Raw genomic sequence first — 20,090 nt, 5'->3', positions numbered from 1 at the left:
CACATGTTTGTAAGTTGCCCGAGAGTATTGCAACAGTTCGTTGGTCTTTAGTTGATCAGTTTCCATTTCCTCTTTACTCAAGTTCAGTAGATGGACAGCTTCGCTAATTTGTTCGACCGAACATTGAGAAGTTGAGGAGATTAGCTCGCGAGTGCTGGTCAGCTCAGAGTTCAACTTGGTAAAATGTTGATTCAACTCAGCAGAGGTAGCATAGCCCGTGTTGACCACAGAGAGAGCATTAATTTGACCTTGAAGGGAATCCATATGATTCACCATCATTAAATGCAGTTCGACCAGCTTGACGATGGATTCTTGCTTGGGTTGCTGTGTTTGGACAGTTGCCATTACACTTACCAGATCTTTGAGACCCTTGATCTCATTGAGGAGCTGAGTGATAGATGAGATTTGGGGTGACTCAATATTAGCAGACCTAGCAGCATCGGCATGAGAAGCATTCAAATCCTGAAGAATAGTTTGAGCGGAGTCAATAATGCGACGTCCAGACTCAGTAGCATTCAGATAAGTATATGTTGTTTCAGGAATTGACTCAGTTGCCGGAATTCGAGTGGAATTTGAGGGGCCAGCTTGATTTACAACTGGACTTTGATTAGCAGCAGGAACTGACTGCTTAATATTCTGCGAGATTGGATGGGAAGGAGATGGATCGGCAGAGATGTTGACCTGCTCAGTGTTGGTTTGAGTTGGTGCATGAGGAGTTAACTCAGGCTGAGCAGGATTTTCCTTAGCATGCTTTTCACTTAGAGCAGCTTGGACTTAGAGCTCTTGCTCGGCAGGAATTGGATTTTTCGGAGACTTGGCTTGTTCCTCAAGATGAGTAACAGAGGCTTGATTTTTCTGAAGGTCTGTTGGAGAAGGCTCAGTGGGATTTGAGAAGAATTGGAACTACATATCCGATAGGTCAGTAATGGGATCCCGCAGAGGAGAATCATCCAAGAGATCAATAACTGGCGACTTCTGAGCCTTTTTCTTAAGCCTTCTTAATTTCGTAGCCTTAGGAGGAGAGGGGTCAGCTTGAATAGAATCAAGAGAGTCAGAAAGTGAATGTACCTCTAGCTCAGCATGTTCCTTTGTTGTAGGCTCAGCTTGTTCTTCAATCAGCTCAGTATTGATTTCCTGTTCATGCTCAACACCCATTGTTGGCTCGACATCCACGTTCTCATGTTGCTCAACATTTGCTGTCTCCTCAGCATCAAACTGACCTCCAGGATTGCCCAATTCTTCTTCATTTTGGTCAGCAGGGATTTTCTCAAGATCAATGTCTTGACTTTTGGCAAAGTGTGAGTCATCGGAGATCACTAAACCCAGAGGGACAGCGTCAATAGGACTTAACCCTGAGGATTTCTTTTTCCTTTTCTGTAGTGGTTGCTCTGGAGTTTCCTCACTCTCTTCTTCAGGCTCATCTTGCCTTTTTCGCTTCTCTGCTGGCTTAGGTGTGTCCTGAGTTTGCTCAGCATCAACTTTCTTCCCTTTTGACACAAACCTGATTTTCTTCGGAACAGCATCAACATCTTTGGAAGAAGTTTGGATAGCTTTCCTCTTCTTTTCTTTCTTGGTTTGCACCTCCTGTGCAACATCAGCTTCTTCCTCATATTCCTCAATAGCCCCTTTTCCCTTTTTAGGCTTGAGTGGTTGGTTGTATACTAACCCAAACAGCAATGCTGCTATGATTTCAGTTCCCCAAGTCTTTGTTTCATTAATCAGGTCTATTTGATGATCTTCAAGTATTCTGGTAATGAGAGACCCCAACCTGAGCTTCCCAGTACTTCGTTGAAGTGCTCCAATAAGAAATACCGGCATATTGAGTGGTTGATAGGTCAGCATGTGCCAAATGAAGCACTGCTCGAAGTTTGAGGCTAATGATGCTGAGTTGATTTTAGGGAAGATGAAGTTGGTCAGCAGGTAGTGAGCCATCTTTTGATTCTGGCTCATGCATGTACTAGAAATTTCCCCTTTGTGGTCCTTCGGCTTACAGAACGTCACGGGGTGGTCAAGTTTCTCCTTTGTTGTCCTGAATTCTTTCCCTTTGGCTGGCAGGTTTAGCAGGGTTGCTAAATAGGATGAGGTAATCGTTATTTTCTGGCCTTTGACATGAGTTACCAGATGGTCAGCATCTTCTTCGTCAACACAAAGGTTGGAATAGAATTCCCTTACTAACCTCGGGTAGACTTTACCAGGAAGGGAGAAGAGTCCGGCCCATTCGTTCTTCGAGATCCATTCACAAAACGGTTGCTCAGCCGTTACAAAGCTCAGAGAAAACCATCGACAGCGGAGTATTTCGTGGTTCTTAGCACTTTTGTAAACCTTGAGGAAATTTTTTTCTTTGGGCTGCTTGTCCTTCTTTTTCTTTTTCTTCTTTGAAGAGGTTGCAAGGTCAGCTTGGGGGTTCTTGCTTGGTGTTGTGACCTTAGAATGGTCATGCTGGCCTTCTTCCTAAGATTCAGTTGAGGTATCCTCGTGTTCTTGCTCAGTTTGGTACGATGGATTTTCATCGGAGTGATTTCTGTCGTAATCACCACCGGAGAGATTTTGTGAATCCGACATGATTAGAGATTCTTTGTGAGGTTTTGGGATTTGGAGAGTGAGAGAGAAGATAATCTTTTTGCCAAGAATTTTGAGTGTAAAGAGTGATAAGTGGGAATTCTTCCACTATTTATAGAATTTCGAATGATCCTAAACGTTTGAACTAGCCATTTTACCTCGAGATGATCAATCAACAAAGATTTTGGCATTTATGACATGTTCGGCGCGTTTACATTATTGCGATTATGTTACCCTAGGTGGCTATTTATGGCACGTGTGCTAGCATTAAGGGCAAGTGATTTTTACTCAGATTGTTAGAATATTAAACGTTTTGTGGTACTAAGTGCATAGTTTTTACGTAGGGGGTTTTCATACTGCTTTAGTAACTCAGCCTAGAATAATCACTCAGCATGTATGTCTTACTCAGCATAGGGTGATTTTCTATAACGCATATTAAGCTCAGCATGTAGAAGTTACTAATTTAGCACATATCACTCAGCATGGTAATCACTCAACATTCAATTAAGCACATCGTTTTATTGAAGAGGATTAGACATACCGATAGCTTCCCTTAGTATGTTGAATTGCTCACGAGCCAAAGGCTTGGTGAAGATATCTGCAAGCTGTTCATCTGTTGGAACGTAGGTCAGCTTGATCTCACCCTTGAGTACATGATCCCTAATGAAGTGATGCCTTATGCTGACATGCTTCATCCTGCTGTGTTGGATTGGATTTTTAGACAGGTCAATAGCGCTTTTATTATCGCATTTGACTTCAATTGTTTCCGTTTTGACTCCATAATCCTCAAGCTGTTGCTTAATCCATAAGACTTGTGCAACACAGCTTCCAGCAGCTACGTACTCAGCTTCAGTTGTAGACAGGGCAACTGATGACTGCTTCTTGTTGAACCAAGATACCACACAACTTCCAAGGAAGTGACATCCTCCCGAAGTACTTTTACGTTCAAGCTTATCTCGTCCATAGTCAACATCAGTGTATCCAATGAGTGTGAAGTCATTTGAGGTTGGATACCATAAACCTGCATTAACTGAGCTCTGCAAATATCTAAAGATTCTTTTTACAGCTATAAGGTGAGATTCCCTGGGGTCAGCTTGATATCTTGCACAATAACATACTGAGTACTGAATATCAGATCTACTAGCGGTAAGGTAAAGTAGAGAGCCAATCATACCTCGATATAGCTTGCTATCTACAGATTTACCTTTCTCATCTTTGCATAGGACAGTATCAGTACCCATTAGGGTTGATATGGGTTTACAATCTTCCATATCAAACTTCTTCAGCATTTCTTTGGCGTATTTGGACTGACTAATGAAGATGCTATTCTTACCTTGCTTGATTTGAAGTCCAAGGAAGAAGTTGAGTTCACCCATCATGGACATCTCGAACTTAGTTTGCATCTGTTTACTAAATTCTTTACACAAGGATTCGTCAGTAGCACCAAAGATTATATCGTCTACGTAAATTTGTGCCAGCAGGGTATGTTTACCCTTTTTCTTAATGAACAAGGTTGTGTCAACTTTGCCTCTAACATAATTCCTGGTCAGCAGGAAGTTGGTCAACCTCTCATACCAAGCTCTTGGAGCTTGTTTTAGGCCATACAGGGCCTTCTTGAGTTTATAAACGTGGTTTGGAAATTTTGGATCTTCAAACCCTAGAGGCTGACTAACATATACCTCTTCGTTTATAAAGCCATTAAGAAAAGCACTTTTAACATCCATCTGATATAATTTAAAATTCATATAGCTAGCATATGCACACAATATACGTATAGCCTCTAACCTAGCAACGGGTGCAAAGGTTTCACCGTAGTCAATGCCCTCTTGCTGACTATAGCTTTGAGCTACAAGTCGGGCTTTGTTTCTACTACGTTGCCTTGCTCATCTAGTTTATTTCTAAAGACCCACTTAGTTCCTATGGTCTTTTGATTCCTAGGTTTTGGTACTAAATCCCATACCTCATTTCTTGTGAATTGATCAAGCTCTTCTTGCATAGCATTGATCCAATATTCATCGTGCTCAGCATCAGCGAAGTTCTTTGGCTCATTTACTGAGACGAATGCAACATTTCTGAGATACTTTCTAAGCTGATCTCTTGTCATCAGCTTGTTGTTAGCGGCATCAAGAATGAACTTCTCCGAATGTCCTCTTGGGATTTTTATTTCTTTAGGTAATGTTGAGTTGTCTTGAATAGGTGTTTCTACAACATCTGCAGGAATAGATTGGTCAGTAAAGGTAATTTCGGGTTCGTGTTTACCTTTGGTCAGCCCTTGTACTAATGACTCAGTAGCTCCTGTTTGGTCAGCGGAAGCTGAGCTTGGTTCATCTTCGACGGACTGAGTTGTCTTTCCTGCAGGGTCAATTTCATCGAACTCCATATGGACAGACTCTTCAACAACTTGAGTTCGTTTATTATATACTCTATATGCTTTACTGTTAGTTGAGTACCCTAAAAAGATCGCTTCGTCAGCTTTAGCATCAAATTTTGCAAGGTTATCTTTTGTATTGAGTATAAAACATTTACACCCAAAGGCACGAAAGTAGCCAATGTTGGGCTTTCATCCTTTACAAAGTTCGTATGGGGTTTTCTTAAGAATAGGTCTAACTAAAGCCCTATTGAGTATATAGCATGCTGTGTGGACAGCTTCACCCCAGAAATACTTTGGAAGCCTATTTTCACTCAGCATTGTCCTAGCAATTTCGACAATTGTTCTGTTTTTCCTTTCAACAACCCCATTTTGTTGAGGAGTTCTAGGAGCAGAGAAATTGTGGTCAATACCACTGGTTTCGCAGAATTCGTCAAACTGTTGGTTTTTGAATTCTCCACCATTGTCGCTTCTAATATGAGCTACTTTTAGGTCTTTATCATTTTCAAGCTTTTTAATCAATGTTGTGAACATCTCAAACGTTTCATCCTTGCTACTCAGCAAGATGATCCAAGTATACCGAGAGAAATCATCTACAATGACTAAGGAGAATTTCTTACCGCCCAAGCTGAGTGGCTGGACAGGTCCGAAAAGGTCCAAATGTAGTAATTCCAATGGTCTCTTGGTTGAGACAATGTTTTTAGTTTGAAAAGACTTTTTCGTTTGTTTACCTTGCTGACAAGCATTACATAATTGATCTTTTTCAAATTTCAATTTGGGCAATCCCTCAACTAGTTGCTTTCTAGCTAATTTGGCTAGGAGGTCCATGCTTACATGACCAAGTCTCCTATTCCATAGCCAGGAGTTATCCTCTTTAGCCACTAAGCATATATTTTTTGAAAACTATTTTTCTAAACTCAACATATATACATTTTCAACACGAGGGGCAGTTAAAATCAGTTTGTTTCCCTCGAGTATCCGACACTGAGTAGCATCAAATATAACCTGTCTACCGCTATCACAAAGATGAGCTAGGCTCAATAGGTTATATTTGAGACCCTTAACTAAGGAGACTGACTCAATAGTGGGGTTACCTCCGATAGTACCTGACCCTACTATCTTGCCCTTCTTATTGTCTCCAAAGCTTACATTTCCACCTCGTTTAAGCTCAAGTGTGATGAACTGAGTTTCATCACCAGTCATATGCCTCGAGCATGCGCTGTCAATATACCAAAGCTTTGACTTCTTCACGCATCTCAGGCTCACCTGTATTTTAAATCATTCAAATTTAGGTACCCAATTCTTTTTGGGTCCTCGTTTGTTAGCATAAGCAGGTGCAATGTCATGTTTCAACTTGTGACGATATATATTTATGGTGTGGCCTTGTTTACCACAGAAGTCACAATGATTTACCCTTTTTGGGTGACTCAGTTTTTGGTCAGCACCATTGTACTGAGCATGCCAACAAACCTTAATGGTATGCCCTTTCTTTCCGCAGAAGTCACATTGGACAATCCGCTTGTTATACCAACACACATCTCTTGTGTGCCCCCTTTTCCCACAACAATCACAATGAGTGAACTGTCTATGCTGACTAGTACCTGAGTACTCAGCATGGGACTTGTTTGAACCTTTTATTTGGTTCTGAAGGTTTGTGATATCCTTTCTCAGTTTCTTTGAATCATATTGGACTTCCGAGACAAACTTGTGCATAATTTCCATGTTACTATGCAAAGCTGAGTTGTCTTGGAGAAGATATCGAAGGTCACTAAGTTTGACCTCTTCAATCTCGTCACACCGCTTGCTGAGTGCTTTTATTTTCTTATTACACTTTTTAGTCAGTGTATATAAGTCACTCAGGGCGTTAATCATTTCATTTCTAAGCAAGTGTATATATGTTACCTCATTTGAGTATTCCTCCTATTCAGATTCTTCAGAGAGGTCAGCTTGCTCAGATCGAGTGTGGTCAGCAGCGTCATCGGCCATGAAGCATATGTTTGCTGACTCGGTGGCATCAGCTTCAGATGATGTTGAGTCATCGCTGTCACTCCATGTGGCCACCATAGCCTTTTTGCTTCCCTTATTGTCTTTCTTTAGATTAGGGCAGCTTGACTTAATGTGCCCAGTTTGATGGCACTCAAAGCACGTGACAGGCTTGGAGCTGTCCTTTTTGTATTTGTCACTGGACTCAGCTTTGTACCTGTTGCCTCTTCTGAATGGCCTCTTGTTGTTCTTTTCATTTTTTCTGAACATCTTCTTCATCTTCCTTGTGAACATGGCCATTTCCTCATCGTCCGATGAGTCAGCTTCGGTTGAGTCAGCTTTCATGACAAGTGATTTTTGTTTCTTGCCTTCTGACTTTTCTTTTGCTTCAAATTTTTTCATAGAGATCTCATGAGTCAGCAGAGATCCGATCAGCTCGTCATATTTATAAGTGGTCAAGTCTTGAGCTTCCTCCACGGTAGTTTTCTTAGCTTGCCAACTCTTTGGTAAGCTTCTCATGATTTTCTTCACCTGCTCTTCTTCAGTGAAGTTCTTACCGAGCCTCTTTAGCTCATTTATGATATTGGTGAATCTAGCGTTCATTCCGGAGATGTCCTCATCGTCGTTCATCTCGAACAGCTCGTATAATCTCATATGTTGGTTCACCTTTGACTCCTTGACCTTGCTTGTACCTTCGTAGGTTACTTCAAGCTTTTTCCAAATCTCCTGTGCTGACTCGCAACCTGAAATCTTATTATATTCTGCAGCATCTAACGCACAGTGAAGCATATTGATAGTCGAAGCATTGTTTTGTAATTTTTTAAGGTCATATTCTGACCACTCAGTTTCACTACAACTTTCTCATTGTCAACAGTTTTATATGGCACATATGGGCCTTGAACTATTGCAAGCCAGACACTCATATTTATGGCTTGAATAAAGTTCTTCATCCTATTCTTCCAGAATGTATAATTGGATCCAAAGAATAGGGGAGGCCGACTAATTGATAATCCCTCTGGGAGTATCTGTGTTGTTTGGTTCCCGGGAAGGAAACGAGTGCTATTCTCAGCCATTTATCGGGATCAGCTCAAGATTGTTAAATCTTTGAATAGTGAGCTACTTAGCTCTAATACCACTTATTGGTCCCGTGTGATTAGTTCCAGGGGGGGGGGGGGGGGTTAGGAACTAATATAACTTTTTCGTAAATTGATTAAGCTGGCTTAATTTATTTTCTTGAGTTAGTCAACTCAGCTTTGGTCAGCATGGCCGATTATAGTGTAAGACAGCTTTAGTCAGATGTTGACTAAAACTACTTTACGTATGAGTTGGGAATTGACACTGTTGTGGTCTGCTTCCAACTCAACACTCTTATTTACTCAGTGTCAGTTTAAGCAATTTTATATGCTGAGTAAATATGACAAGCAACACATACAGATATATATATTGAGAGAGAGTTAGAAATTACTCAGTACGACTTATCCTGGTTCGGCCTCTCCGCCTACGTCCAGTCCCCAGAATCCCTCCGGGCTTTTTAAATCCAATACTGAGCTCTTTAAAGGTAGAGCACAAACCGTTTACAAGGCAGTTGAATATGCAAGAGTACCTTCCTCTATTCGTCTACTCAACTCCTACTAAGTGCTATAACCAAACACTTAGATTTCTCTACCACTGAGTATTTACAACCAAACACTCAGCACAACACTCTCAATTTACAATTGATACAAATTGTTCTTTTCGAATGAAGAACATTTTAGATGATTACAAAAATCACTCTAGCTTTTACACAAGGATAGAAAGTTGGTGTAAGATCTCTTTTTTGTTTTGATGTGCTTTTTGCTTGTATTTTTCTCTCTTGTTTTTTCTTTAATTCGGCTTTGATCCAAGAGGTATGCTTGTCCCTTTATAGTTGCAATCTGAGGATCAAATCATTTGAATTTGATTTGTCCGTTGAATCCAAAACGGCTCTTTTGGGAGACAAGGCTCTAATCAGCTTCAGGCTTGCAGGCCAATCCCGTCGTCTGATTTCCTCAGGTGCCAGGCTTGTCCTTTTCTTGCAGTTTTGTCTTTTTGTACAGGTTTCGTCTTTTAGCTAACGGACGTTTGACCCATGCGTCTCGAAATCATTTCTATGCATAATTCCAAGGTTCCTATTATTGGTTCAGACAGTTGTCAGACTTGTCTTTTAGCTAACGGATCATTGGTGCTGTCCTGAAGATCACTCGACATGACTTTGTTATTCGTTTTCTTTTGATTGTTGCCAATTCAGATACTGAGTTCTCTTTTACTCAGCTTCCATGGTCAGCTTCGTTCTGCAAGACATAGTTCTTAAGAAGTCTTTTCTTCTTTTGATACTGAGTTCCGTTCCACTCAGCTTCTTGATTTTTAAGCTTCTGTTCTGAAGATGACTTGTCTTTTCTTACGTTGAGTTCCACTCTACTCAGCTTGTGCCGTGATATCATGCTGACTTCGTCCTGTCTTTACTTTTTGATATATACATATATATTTAACATTGAACAAACACATTAGTACAATTAAATCAAAGCACTTAAATTTAATTGTCTCTTAATCATGGATTATTTTGTCAAATCAAAATCTCGTGGAAAGGTGTTTCAACAAGGCCCTCATAAGGTTCCTGGATGATGAAAGAGGCCTTTTTGGGAGCTCTACGCCTTCTAGATAAACGAGGCCTCTTTTGGAGTCTTGAACTTTCTGAATAGGCTTAGGGTCCAAATATTTCCTCATATATTATTGACAATTTAAGGTTGGGGAAAAAATAGTATTTTGAAAATGTTTCAAAGAAAATACACATGCTTAGTAAAATAAAAATAACTTCCTATTTTATTGATATTGTGCTTAAAACCTCTCTCTTTTTATTACAAAGCCTTTGGATTTATCAATTTGTTTAGGTCTAATACATCACTAGCTCCCTAAACTTGTTTAAAATAGTAGATTGTCTCTCTAAACTTTGCAAGTGTCTCACCAGCTCTCTAAATTTGCTTATTTCGTATCACCAGCTCTCTAAACTTGTCCATAAAAGTAGATTAGCTCCATGAACTTTGCAAGTGTCTCTCCAACTCCCTAAACTTGCTTATTTTGTAACAGCTAAATACAAAAACTTGTGAAACCTAAATTCTAAAAATATGTCTTCATCTATTCGTGAGGCAATTTTTTCGCTTCTCCTACCTTTCAACCTATTATAAGAGTTAGTGTTGCAGGTTTGAGAGATTGAATGAGTGAGGATCAAGAGTTAGCATTATGGTTTTTCTATTTAGTTGTTACAGAATAAGCAAGTTTGGGGAGTTGATGAGACACTTGCAAAGTGCAGGGAGCTAATCTACTTTTATGGACAAGTTTATGGAGCTGGTGAGACACTTGCAAAGTTCAGAGAACCAATATACTATTTTGGACAAGTTCAGGGAACCAGTGATGTATTATGTCATTTGTTTATTTTTACATTATGTTTGATACTACGTATACGCTTTTGACAAAAAAAAAAAAAGTCCTGTAATTTACCCTTATTTACATTAAGAGAACTATTCATACAAATAATTCTATAATTAAGCCCTAATAATAATAAAAAATGAAGAACATTTCAACATGAAAAAATAGAACTATAAAAAGAGAAATATTAATGATAAAGAAATAATTTTAATAACTAAACAAGTATCGGTCTTGAAAAAGAACTTTAAATGTGGTATAAAAAAGAGCTAAATAAGCTAGGATGAGAAATTTTCATTGATTTTTGAGTAAAATAAAAAAATAAAAAATATGCTTAAATATTAAAAGAATACATTCTTGATTTAAGGAGGGTATTGAAGGAGGGTATTGAAGGGAAGCTGTGATCTCGAGTATGGAGTGATTTTTTTTTTTTTTTTTTTGCCACCAAATTTGGTATTGGAGGAATGTAGAGGTTTTTGGAGAAGAAGCTAGTGTCAATCTTAATTTACAGGATTTCTTTTTCAGAAAAGTTAAAACAATTGTTGAGAGTTTCAAGGTGGATAGTGTTGTTGGTCATATCCAAAGGTCGGCTGTTCTGTTAGGCTGGGGAAGACCTGGGGAAGGGGTGGTGAAATTGAATACCGATGGGTCTTGCAAAGACAACAAAAGAATCGCTGTCGGCGGTGTTTTGAGAGATTCTGGAGGTTCTTGGTTGTCAGGTTTTACTCAGAACCTTGGCTTGGGCTCTTCCTTTATTGCTGAGCTTTGGGGTATCCTTTCGGGTCTTAGGTTGGCAAAGGATATGAGGATTAAGAAGTTTCTCGTGGATGCTGACAATCTCAAAGCAGTTAATATGATTTCTGATAAGAGGGCTCTGTGTTTAGGGAGCCAGAATCTGATTAAAGCCATTCGTAGGACTTGCTCTTCCTTCGAGTCTATCAACTTTGGCCATGTCTACAGAGAGGAGAATCGGGTGGCAGATCGTCTGGCTGTGAAGGTCATGAGAGGGTTGTGGGCATCTCTATTTTTTCTTCTCTCCTTGAATTCCTTGGGTTTTTACTGTCTGAGGATAATGTGAGGGTTAGCTTTCCTAGGCTAATCCCGGGTTAGTTTTTCGTGATTTTTGTTTGTTGTTTTTTTCTTTCTTGTTTCTACCAAAAAAAAAGAATACATTCCCGATTCACGAGAAAATCGAAAAAACACGATTTCATGCATATCTGCTATTATTTTAATTGAGATAAGGATTAAATTTGATCCTAACATTTTTTTAAATTGCAGATTTGGCTCTAATGTACGAATAATATAAATTTAATCTAATGTTTTTAAACAAGATCAATTTTAGTACTATCTTACCGAAAATCTGAAAAGGTTAATTTGACTGTTATTTAACTGTCACATCACATCGGACATTCCAAATAAATTTATCGATAAACTGAACTAGTTTTGTAAATTTTTGGTTGACAAAGTAAATATTTTAGACATTTTGATAATATTTTTTTGTGATTAATTTATATGTAACATACTATATTGTTAAAAGGTTTTTTTATAATTGTGTTAATATCAAACTAAATATTTTAAGCATAATTGATGTTTGAAAAATCTGATGTGATATTTAAATAACAGTAAAACTAGTTTTTTTAAATTTCAATAATGTACTAGGATTAAAATTGACATTGCTTGAAAATATTTCAGATTAAATTTGTATTATTTCGTATGTTAGAACTATATTTGCAATTTCTCTAAAACGTTAGAGTCAAATCCTAATATTATTTGTATTTTATTTGAAACTTTTTTTTGTTCTTGAATTTAGAGCATTCTCATTTAATACATAATTATACACCCGAATTTGTTATTTTTATTGTTTGACACTATAAACTTATACTTGAACCTAGCTATTACGCATGTAAATTTATCAATTTTGGACCTCTAACGTTCTTATTCACTGATTTGACAGACTTCAAAGGTAACTTAGTAGCACAGAATCAAACGTTCACCGAAACGCATCTTATACCATATCAACAACTAAAAATGTCATAACTAAAGTGACAAGTTTATTTGTATAATATATCGAAATACTTCTAGTACCAAACGATAAAAAATGATAAGTTTTCAAAAAATTCTTTATTTTATTTTACATAATCTTAAATGCTATTGAAACTCATCTAATTCTTTTATAAAATTTATCCCGTAGAAACTTGCTTGAAAATTTTTAAAATTTTTATTTATTTATTTTGAATGTGACAATTTATAATGCATAGAGTAATTTTGTTTGACAATTTATATATCTATTCCGACGATGTACCCATTTTTATTTTTACTTCTATGAACCCTAAAACCTCTAATAAACCCCGCCTAAATTATGAATAGTTTATTAAAGATAAAAGACCGTAATTAGTAAATATTTGACGTTGATGTGGACGTGCCGGAGTGGTTATCGGGCATGACTAGAAATCATGTGGGCTCTGCCCGCGCAGGTTCGAGTCCTGCCGTTCACGTTTTTGCGTTTTAGTTGGGTTAATTATCTTTTTTTAATAAAACAAAAGAATACGAACTCATTCCTATATGATGCCGTTTACATATTCCAGCTGCAATATATTGTTTTTATTTCAATTAAAATAAGAAAAAGACTATCTAACATTATAAATTATGTATTTCAACTTAAACATATCATGGAAAAAAATAAAAAAAGTGTAATAATAAAATTTGGGAAAAAATACAAAAATAAACCTCGTTTGAAATAAGAAAAAGACTAAATAAAACTTAGAGAAAAGTACGAAAATAAACCTTGAGGTTCATTCCGCTAGCAAACACATATCAAATCGACTAACGGAATGAAAAAAGTCAAAGGAAATGAGTTAATTTTGTCATTATATTTATTTATTTTATAAATTAACTCTCTTTATTATCTAATTATTACAAACAAACACAAAAATAAAAAATAAATATCAAATACACCATCTTTCTCATCTCTCTTTAATTTCTTATTTTTGTTCTTCTTTTTCTCGCTTTTCTCTCATCTTTGTTAATTTTCTCTCTTTAAAATCAATTGATTAAAGAAAAGAAAAATTGTTTAAAATACAACAGTACCAAATTAATTAAATTTCTCAACTATATATGCATAAATGATGGTTAGAAACAAAAATGCTCTTGCTTAAGATGGAAGGAGTGCGTTCTTTCTTTGGCAAACGGCCTTAGTGATCTGGGGTCTTACTTCATGCGGTTCCTTAGCCACATTACGCAACATTCCCTCAATTTCTCTATTTCGGCCTTTGAGTTATGAGGATGAGAAAGCATTTGAAAAATTGCAAGAAATGGAAACTAGGCTGTCCAAAGAGGTAATACTGCTGTTGCCTCACCTTGTTGTATTAGCAGTGAATGTTGGATGTGGTAATATAGTTACTTATGCTTTTGGTATTTGAATTCATCATGAATCTGAATATACTCAAATTTCTATCATATCTGTAATTTTATATGGAAAATCTTTAAGATGGTCAAAGACTTAATTTAATTAATTATGGTACTTAAACAGAAAGCAATTATGCGAAGCCTCTAAAGCAAAATCATCATTTTTCAGCTTATTTTTCTCTTCGTAGTTTTCGCAGAATCGCATTTTGCGAAGCAAAATCATACCTTTTCATGTGATTTCCTGTTCGCAGATTTCACAGATTCTCTCTTTGCGAAGCGTTTTTTTCATTATTTCCCTAAAATTACTTAATTTTTGTAAAGGTTGGATACAAAAGCATCAATCATAATGATCCGTTTATCTTGAATACAAAAGCATCAACCATAGTGATCCGTTTATATTGAATACAAGAGCAACAATCATAGTGAGGGTGAACCTACCAATTTTTCTTAGATTCTTTCTTGAAAATAAAATAAAAATCACCATTATCATCTCAAAGACCATTGATTCTGTATGAAGCCACCGATTTTTCTTGTTTCTGTAAAGTCTGGAAGTAAATTCCTAGGGTTTAGGATTTAGAGTTTGAATTATTGTTTCAATTTTGTTGTAAATTTTGATAATGTTATGATTTTAATGTTATAATTATTGTTGCAATCTTGTTGTAAATTTTGATAATGTTATGATTTTAATGTTAGAATTATTGTTGCACTCGTATTGTTATGATTTGAATGTTATATATTACTTCGCATTTTTCGCAATTTGTGAAGCCTGCAAAGATAATAAAAGGGCGGCCCGGTCGCACTACGCGTCCCCGCTGAGCGAGGGTCCGGGGAGGGGTCCCACCACAAGGGTGTACTGGGGGCAAGTCTTCCCCTGCCAATTTATTTGGCAAGAGGCCGCTCCTAAGACTCGAACCTGCAAAGATAATACTGCTTAAAAAAATATGACTTTTACTTCGCATCTTGAGAAAAATGCGAAGAAAAAGCAATTCTGCGAAGTAGTATTACCTTCCCAGGCTTCGCAGATTACGAAAATTGTGAAGTAAATTTCATGTTTTTAAGTAGTATTTACCTTCACAGGCTTCGCAGATTGTAAAAAAATCCGAAGTAAATTTCATGATCTTAAAACGCATTAGGTTAGCAAGCTTCACATTTTGCGAAAAATACGAAGTAAAATGGAAGAGAGAAAAAAGAAAGAGTAAAAAATTTCTAAGTGTTATATATATGAAAAGTATTTTGGAAAAGTCAAAAATAGTCTAGATAGATAATCATTTAGGCTTCACACTACACGTCCCCGTTGAGGGAGGTCCGAGGAGGGGTCCCACCACAAGGGTGTAGGCCGCTCCTAAGACTCGAACCCGTGACCTCTTGGTCACACGACAACAACATTTACCGTTGCGCCAAGGCTCGCCCTCCATTATTAAAAAAAAAAAAATTACCTTACTTATGAATCACACATTTCTATAAATGATACTTGATAGCTTTGTGGATAATTCTCTTATTTTCTGAAAGGCCCATCTCCATTCTCTGCCAAAACTTCACAAGCCGGGCATTATCTTACAACACTATCTTTACTTCTGTTCTATCATTCAAAGCTGCTCCTTCAAATTTCATGTTAACACTATAATGAGCATCATTATGCATATGCTCCTTTAATAACTTATTCACTGAGCAAGACTTGTGTCTGTTTTGCCACTTAACACCAACCAAGTGCTAAAAGAAAAGGGTCAATTACACCCAAGTTCCTCCGGGGAATACAATACTAATACCATAAAACTTAATTTCTTAACATTAAATTCATCAAACTTTACATTACATTTAATTTCTCATGTTGTCCTTTTACCCAAATTCCAGCAATAACAATCACCGGAAAAGACACTTAGACAGCACAGAAGCCAAATTTTTAATAAATAATAATAATAAATACAGAAGCTAGCAAGGCCAAACTAGCTATTTTTCAATCTAAGTTCAAAAAACTGACTTTAAGCGTCGTGCATGGCTTTTTCCATGACAGTTATTGTCGGAATTTGAACAAAATGACTATAAATGAAATCAAATGTAAAGTTTGATGATTTTGATGTAGCATTAAGTTTAGCATTAGATTCCATTCCTGATACTTATCAGGAGTGTATTTTACCCTTAACGAAAAGAAAAGCCACAGTGCCACTCAACCGTATAACTCAGTCCAGAAGGAATTGGTGAAAATCACATCTTCAACTCTTGAGCAAAGACCATTATTGGGGGTAAACCATGCAGACTGATAGCACAATTGAGCAACATTGGAGCTACAACTAAAGCAGTTTAGGATGAAGGAGGCACGCACAAAGTGATCACATTCGGAGAACGTGTCCTCTACAACCAGTATAACACTCTCAAGTCTCACCATAGGAACCAGGAATAACATCAATAAAGTCCATCAGAACATCAGACCAAAACTTAACCAAATGGCTCTACTTTTTTCTAATTAGGTTCTCAAGTCATAACAATAACACTAGAAGTTGAACAATAAAAACTTTCCAACAATAACAGAATTTTCATGAAAAGAGTTAGAAAATAATATTTGGGCATAGTAACATGTGTATTCCACAGCATTTAAATTGCAAATATTAATAAGATAGAGATACTGCCATCAGAATCATTCCCTTGCATTATTACTAGCTTTGAATCCCATTTAATACTCAAATGACTGAGATACAAAAACAAAAATAATCCTTCACCTCACTGAATACTAATTGCACCACAAGGTTGAGTAGGAGAATTTCAAAATAATTCCCAACTAGCTAAGATCAGTTTTACCAAAACATTCAGCAATGACCTCAAAGCCTACTTCCAATTTCTGTCGACAACTGATTAGCATGTAAAACATAGCAAAGAAAAGCCATCGCCATTGCAAGCACACTCTATCAGATGGGACTCACATAATTAGCAAATCGACCTGCATCAAGAGAAAGAATGCATAAATACCTAATTGATTACTCCATATGAATAGTATTCAACTATTCAGAATTGAAATGACAATATAGATTTGTGATCTATTATATAGGTTTTCTGTTCTTCGAAAATGCCGCTTTATATAGCTTATGCAAACAAAAAAGCTATGAAGCAGGTCAACTTACTTGTATCCTACTTTGAGGACGGGGACACAGCGGGATACTAGCGGGATACGGCTAGGAAGTATCCCCTTTTTTAGTTAGGGGATACGCCGAGGGTACTTCGGGGATACTTTTCATAATTAATTAAATTGTAGGGGTTTTTTTTAAAAACTTAAAAAATATAAGGATTATATAACAAATTAAATAAAGTAATATCAACCCACCACCCATTAACAAATTAAAAATATAAGGATTATATGACTTATTAGTTAATATTATAGATGTTATTTATGGTTTTATAATGACTTTATGAATGTGATTTATATATTTATGTATCCTTTAAATTTTTCATTACAAATGATATATATAGGGATAAGGTACCAAAATACGTGGTTTTTGGGAAGCATCAATTTAGGCTCTACGTATAAAATAGCACCAATGTAGGCTTAACGTTTAAAAAAGAGTACCAATTTAGGCCTCAATAACGGAATGTGACACGTCATTCATATTACTCCCTTAAGTTCCGTCAATTGTATGTGGAGAGAGAAATCAGAACTTAACAGAGTAATATGAATGACGTGTCATATTTCATTATCGAGACCTAAATTAATACTCTTTTTCAAACCCTAAGCCTATATTAGTGTTATTTTGTACGTGGAACCTAAACTGGTACTTCTCTAAGAATGTTAGGCATATTTTGGTACCTTATCCCATATATATAAATTTTGCCGTATCCCCGTCGTATCCGTATCTCATATTTTTTAGAAATTCCATTTGCCGTACCTGTACGTGTACCTGTATAGGCGCTTCATAGCAAAAAAGTAAACAAATTTAAAGCAAGTTGGAACACCAAAACAGAGCTAATACATCCACTCCAGCAAATCTCACTTGTCTTGGATTCCTAATCATAAAAAAACCAGCTTCTTTATTCTTAAAGTGGCAAAATATATCTTTGTCAACCATCATATGAAACCCACCTCTCATCGAAAAATGATCACAGGAAAACCCAGAGGGGAGGTTTAAGCTGTTAAGGCCTCCACAGATTCATGAAGGGACTATTTTGAAAATAGTAATTTCCTCACAATGGTAACCAATTTTCAAAGGGAAAGTCCAATAAGGTAGCAGTTTCTAGGCATTTAATTTCTTTTTCCCACTAAAGAGGCAAATTAGGCTAGAGAAAGATCCAATGCATTATAGTCATGATTTTTTCCTATAAATTTAAGCGAATTTAAATTGTTTGTTAAGTAGTTTTTTTCATAGCGTTCCAGATCCATCATTCATAGCAATGCATTACCTACACCTACATTCTAATCATTTAAGTTTTATCATTCTAAGGCAGCAATCTGTATATTAATATACGAGCAGAAGCCAGGAGAAGACTTTATAAAGATCCTTCTTAAGAATTCTTAACAATGTGTCTTCTGTATAAAGAAGGATTCCCTAAAACCACACATTTGGGATGATGATTCCTATTTCATCAGATGAAAAAAGCTAACATCGTGACTAGGTTGAGTAAGAACATCAATAAAATCCACTAATACTTTGTTTGGGAGGAAGGTTTGAGAGTGTTTATGAAATAAGGGTTAATGATAAACCTATGTTTGGGAAGATGGATTTGTAAGGGTAAGGGTTAAACACTCCAAATTGGAGTGTTAAGAAGGGCTAAACACTTTCCCATCAAAACCTTTTCATTGGCTCCCTTTAGTGACCCTCCATCATGCACCCCATCCAAAGAACACGTAACAGGCATGATTTTGTTTCTGAGAGAGATCTCTAAAGACAGAAGACTCAAAAAGTGATTTCTTATTGTATGACAAAAACTGCTACCCAGGAGCCATAATGAACCATAAAGAGAAAATAATGACAGATCTCGAAAACAAGAACAACTCAAGTACGAGATAACCTCACAGTGGAATATAACTATTCAACTAGAAAAAAAAGAAAGATATGTAATGAACAAATAATATAGGAATGATATTTATAATCTTTTCTCAAGCAATTTAACCGCACTAAAACATTTATACTTTAGAGCTATTGCGTAAAATGCCATAACAGATTCAACAAGCAAACATCCATAGGCCAAATTCAAATCCTAAGCTTGACTTTCTTCAGTCCTGCTATCATTTTGTTCTTTCCGTCATACCAACTTATAGTCTTACATTGCATTAGAGGATCTTTAGTTGGGTACCCTTGGTATAAACAAAGCGTGCAAGTGTAGAGGCAACCAAATAGAATGGTAAATAATTCCTCTTCCTCATCGAAATGTAGGAACTACGAAAAGATTGAGATTGCAAAGTAAAAAAAAAAAAAACATTGGCACTTCAACTACTTGCTTGTCTTTTTTCCCCTTCTAAATGCCATATCAACCGGCAATTGGAATTGACAATGATCATAAAAAGTATGCATAAAGAATTACCTTCGGAGGAGATGCTAACTTCACTGGGAAGTTTGGAGACGAGTTTTGCAGAAGCAATGGCGCCATGGAGGGGCAGCAGCGAGCTCAATTGTCTCCGCACAAACCTTTCACTTCCGAATAAAATAGCATAAGCTTAATCACACAAGAAAAAACATCACAGAAATGCATGTATAAATCTGTAAGAAAGATAAAGTAAATGCGAAAGAAAGAAAGTTACCAGGAAGGAGGGGAAATTGGGGATTGGCGGAGAGTCAAATTGGGTCGAATTGGCGAAGCTGATGGAGGAATCCTTGTGGAAGATGATTTTGCTGAAGTAGTAGTAGTAGTTCTCCATGTTGTACGAATCAAAGTAGAAGTGGATCTCCCCGCAATTGCCCAAGTAGCCATTTCTATTTTTTTACTTCTGCTGTTTCCCTGTGAACCCTAAAACCTCTAATAAACCCTGTTTCCAAAATTATGCATACTTATATATATGTATAAAATAAATAAATCAGTAAATTTGTAACAACGATGTGGACGTGCCGGAGTGGTTATCGGGCATGACTAGAAATCATGTGGGCTCTGCCCGCGCAGGTTCGAATCCTGCCGTTCACGTACTGTAATTAGGTTTTTTTGTTATTTTTATAAATTTCCGAATGATTACGAAGCATTTTATTTTGAGGAATAAATTTTGCTTTATTAAAGTGTAAATTTACTTTTAATATAGAAATAATAAAATTTTATTTTTAATATTTTAATTATAATCAATTTTATACATTAGAAAATTTAAATAGATAAATTTGACCGTTATTTGACTGTCATATCAAACATTTCAAAAAAAATCAATTGATAA

General features: G+C 36.6%; 1 protein-coding gene and 2 non-coding genes across 4 annotated transcripts; 2 read left to right on the top strand and 1 right to left on the bottom strand.

The window, feature by feature from the left end:
* Window positions 1-12,761: 12,761 nt before the first annotated feature.
* Window positions 12,762-12,843, top strand: TRNAS-AGA (transfer RNA serine (anticodon AGA)). Its single transcript has one exon. It is a non-coding gene; the product is annotated as a tRNA-Ser (tRNA).
* Window positions 12,844-16,281: 3,438 nt separating this feature from the next.
* On the bottom strand, window positions 16,282-19,677 carry LOC136218942 (uncharacterized). Of its 2 annotated transcripts, none has more exons than XM_066006122.1 (3): window positions 19,476-19,677; window positions 19,259-19,368; window positions 16,282-16,685 (listed from the first exon to the last, which is right to left on the bottom strand). In XM_066006122.1, exons 1-3 carry the CDS (start codon window positions 19,643-19,645, stop codon window positions 16,654-16,656), a joined length of 312 nt encoding a protein of 103 aa, XP_065862194.1. In that variant the 5' UTR covers window positions 19,646-19,677; the 3' UTR covers window positions 16,282-16,653. The 2 variants fall into 2 exon arrangements, with proteins under 2 accessions (XP_065862194.1, XP_065862195.1); XM_066006123.1 differs by having other exon boundaries at window positions 19,259-19,362.
* A 93-nt stretch (window positions 19,678-19,770) lies between these two features.
* Window positions 19,771-19,852, top strand: TRNAS-AGA (transfer RNA serine (anticodon AGA)). Its single transcript has one exon. It is a non-coding gene; the product is annotated as a tRNA-Ser (tRNA).
* The last annotated feature ends 238 nt before the right edge of the window (window positions 19,853-20,090 follow it).

The sequence above is a fragment of the Euphorbia lathyris genome, chromosome 2 (genome assembly GCF_963576675.1).
Source record: "Euphorbia lathyris chromosome 2, ddEupLath1.1, whole genome shotgun sequence".
NCBI lineage: Eukaryota > Viridiplantae > Streptophyta > Magnoliopsida > Malpighiales > Euphorbiaceae > Euphorbia > Euphorbia lathyris.
This window is presented reverse-complemented; position numbering and strand designations above follow the sequence as displayed.

Excerpts from the sequence above, each read along its gene's own strand:
- LOC136218942 (XM_066006122.1), bottom strand. The coding sequence starts at position 19,645 with ATGGCTACTTGGGCAATTGCGGGGAGATCCACTTCTACTTTGATTCGT. Across the intron at positions 19,369-19,475 it reads CCAATTTCCCCTCCTTCCTG|TGAAAGGTTTGTGCGGAGAC; the intron begins GTAACTTTCTTT and ends TTTATTCGGAAG. Across the intron at positions 16,686-19,258 it reads AGTTAGCATCTCCTCCGAAG|GTCGATTTGCTAATTATGTG; the intron begins GTAATTCTTTAT and ends CTCTTGATGCAG.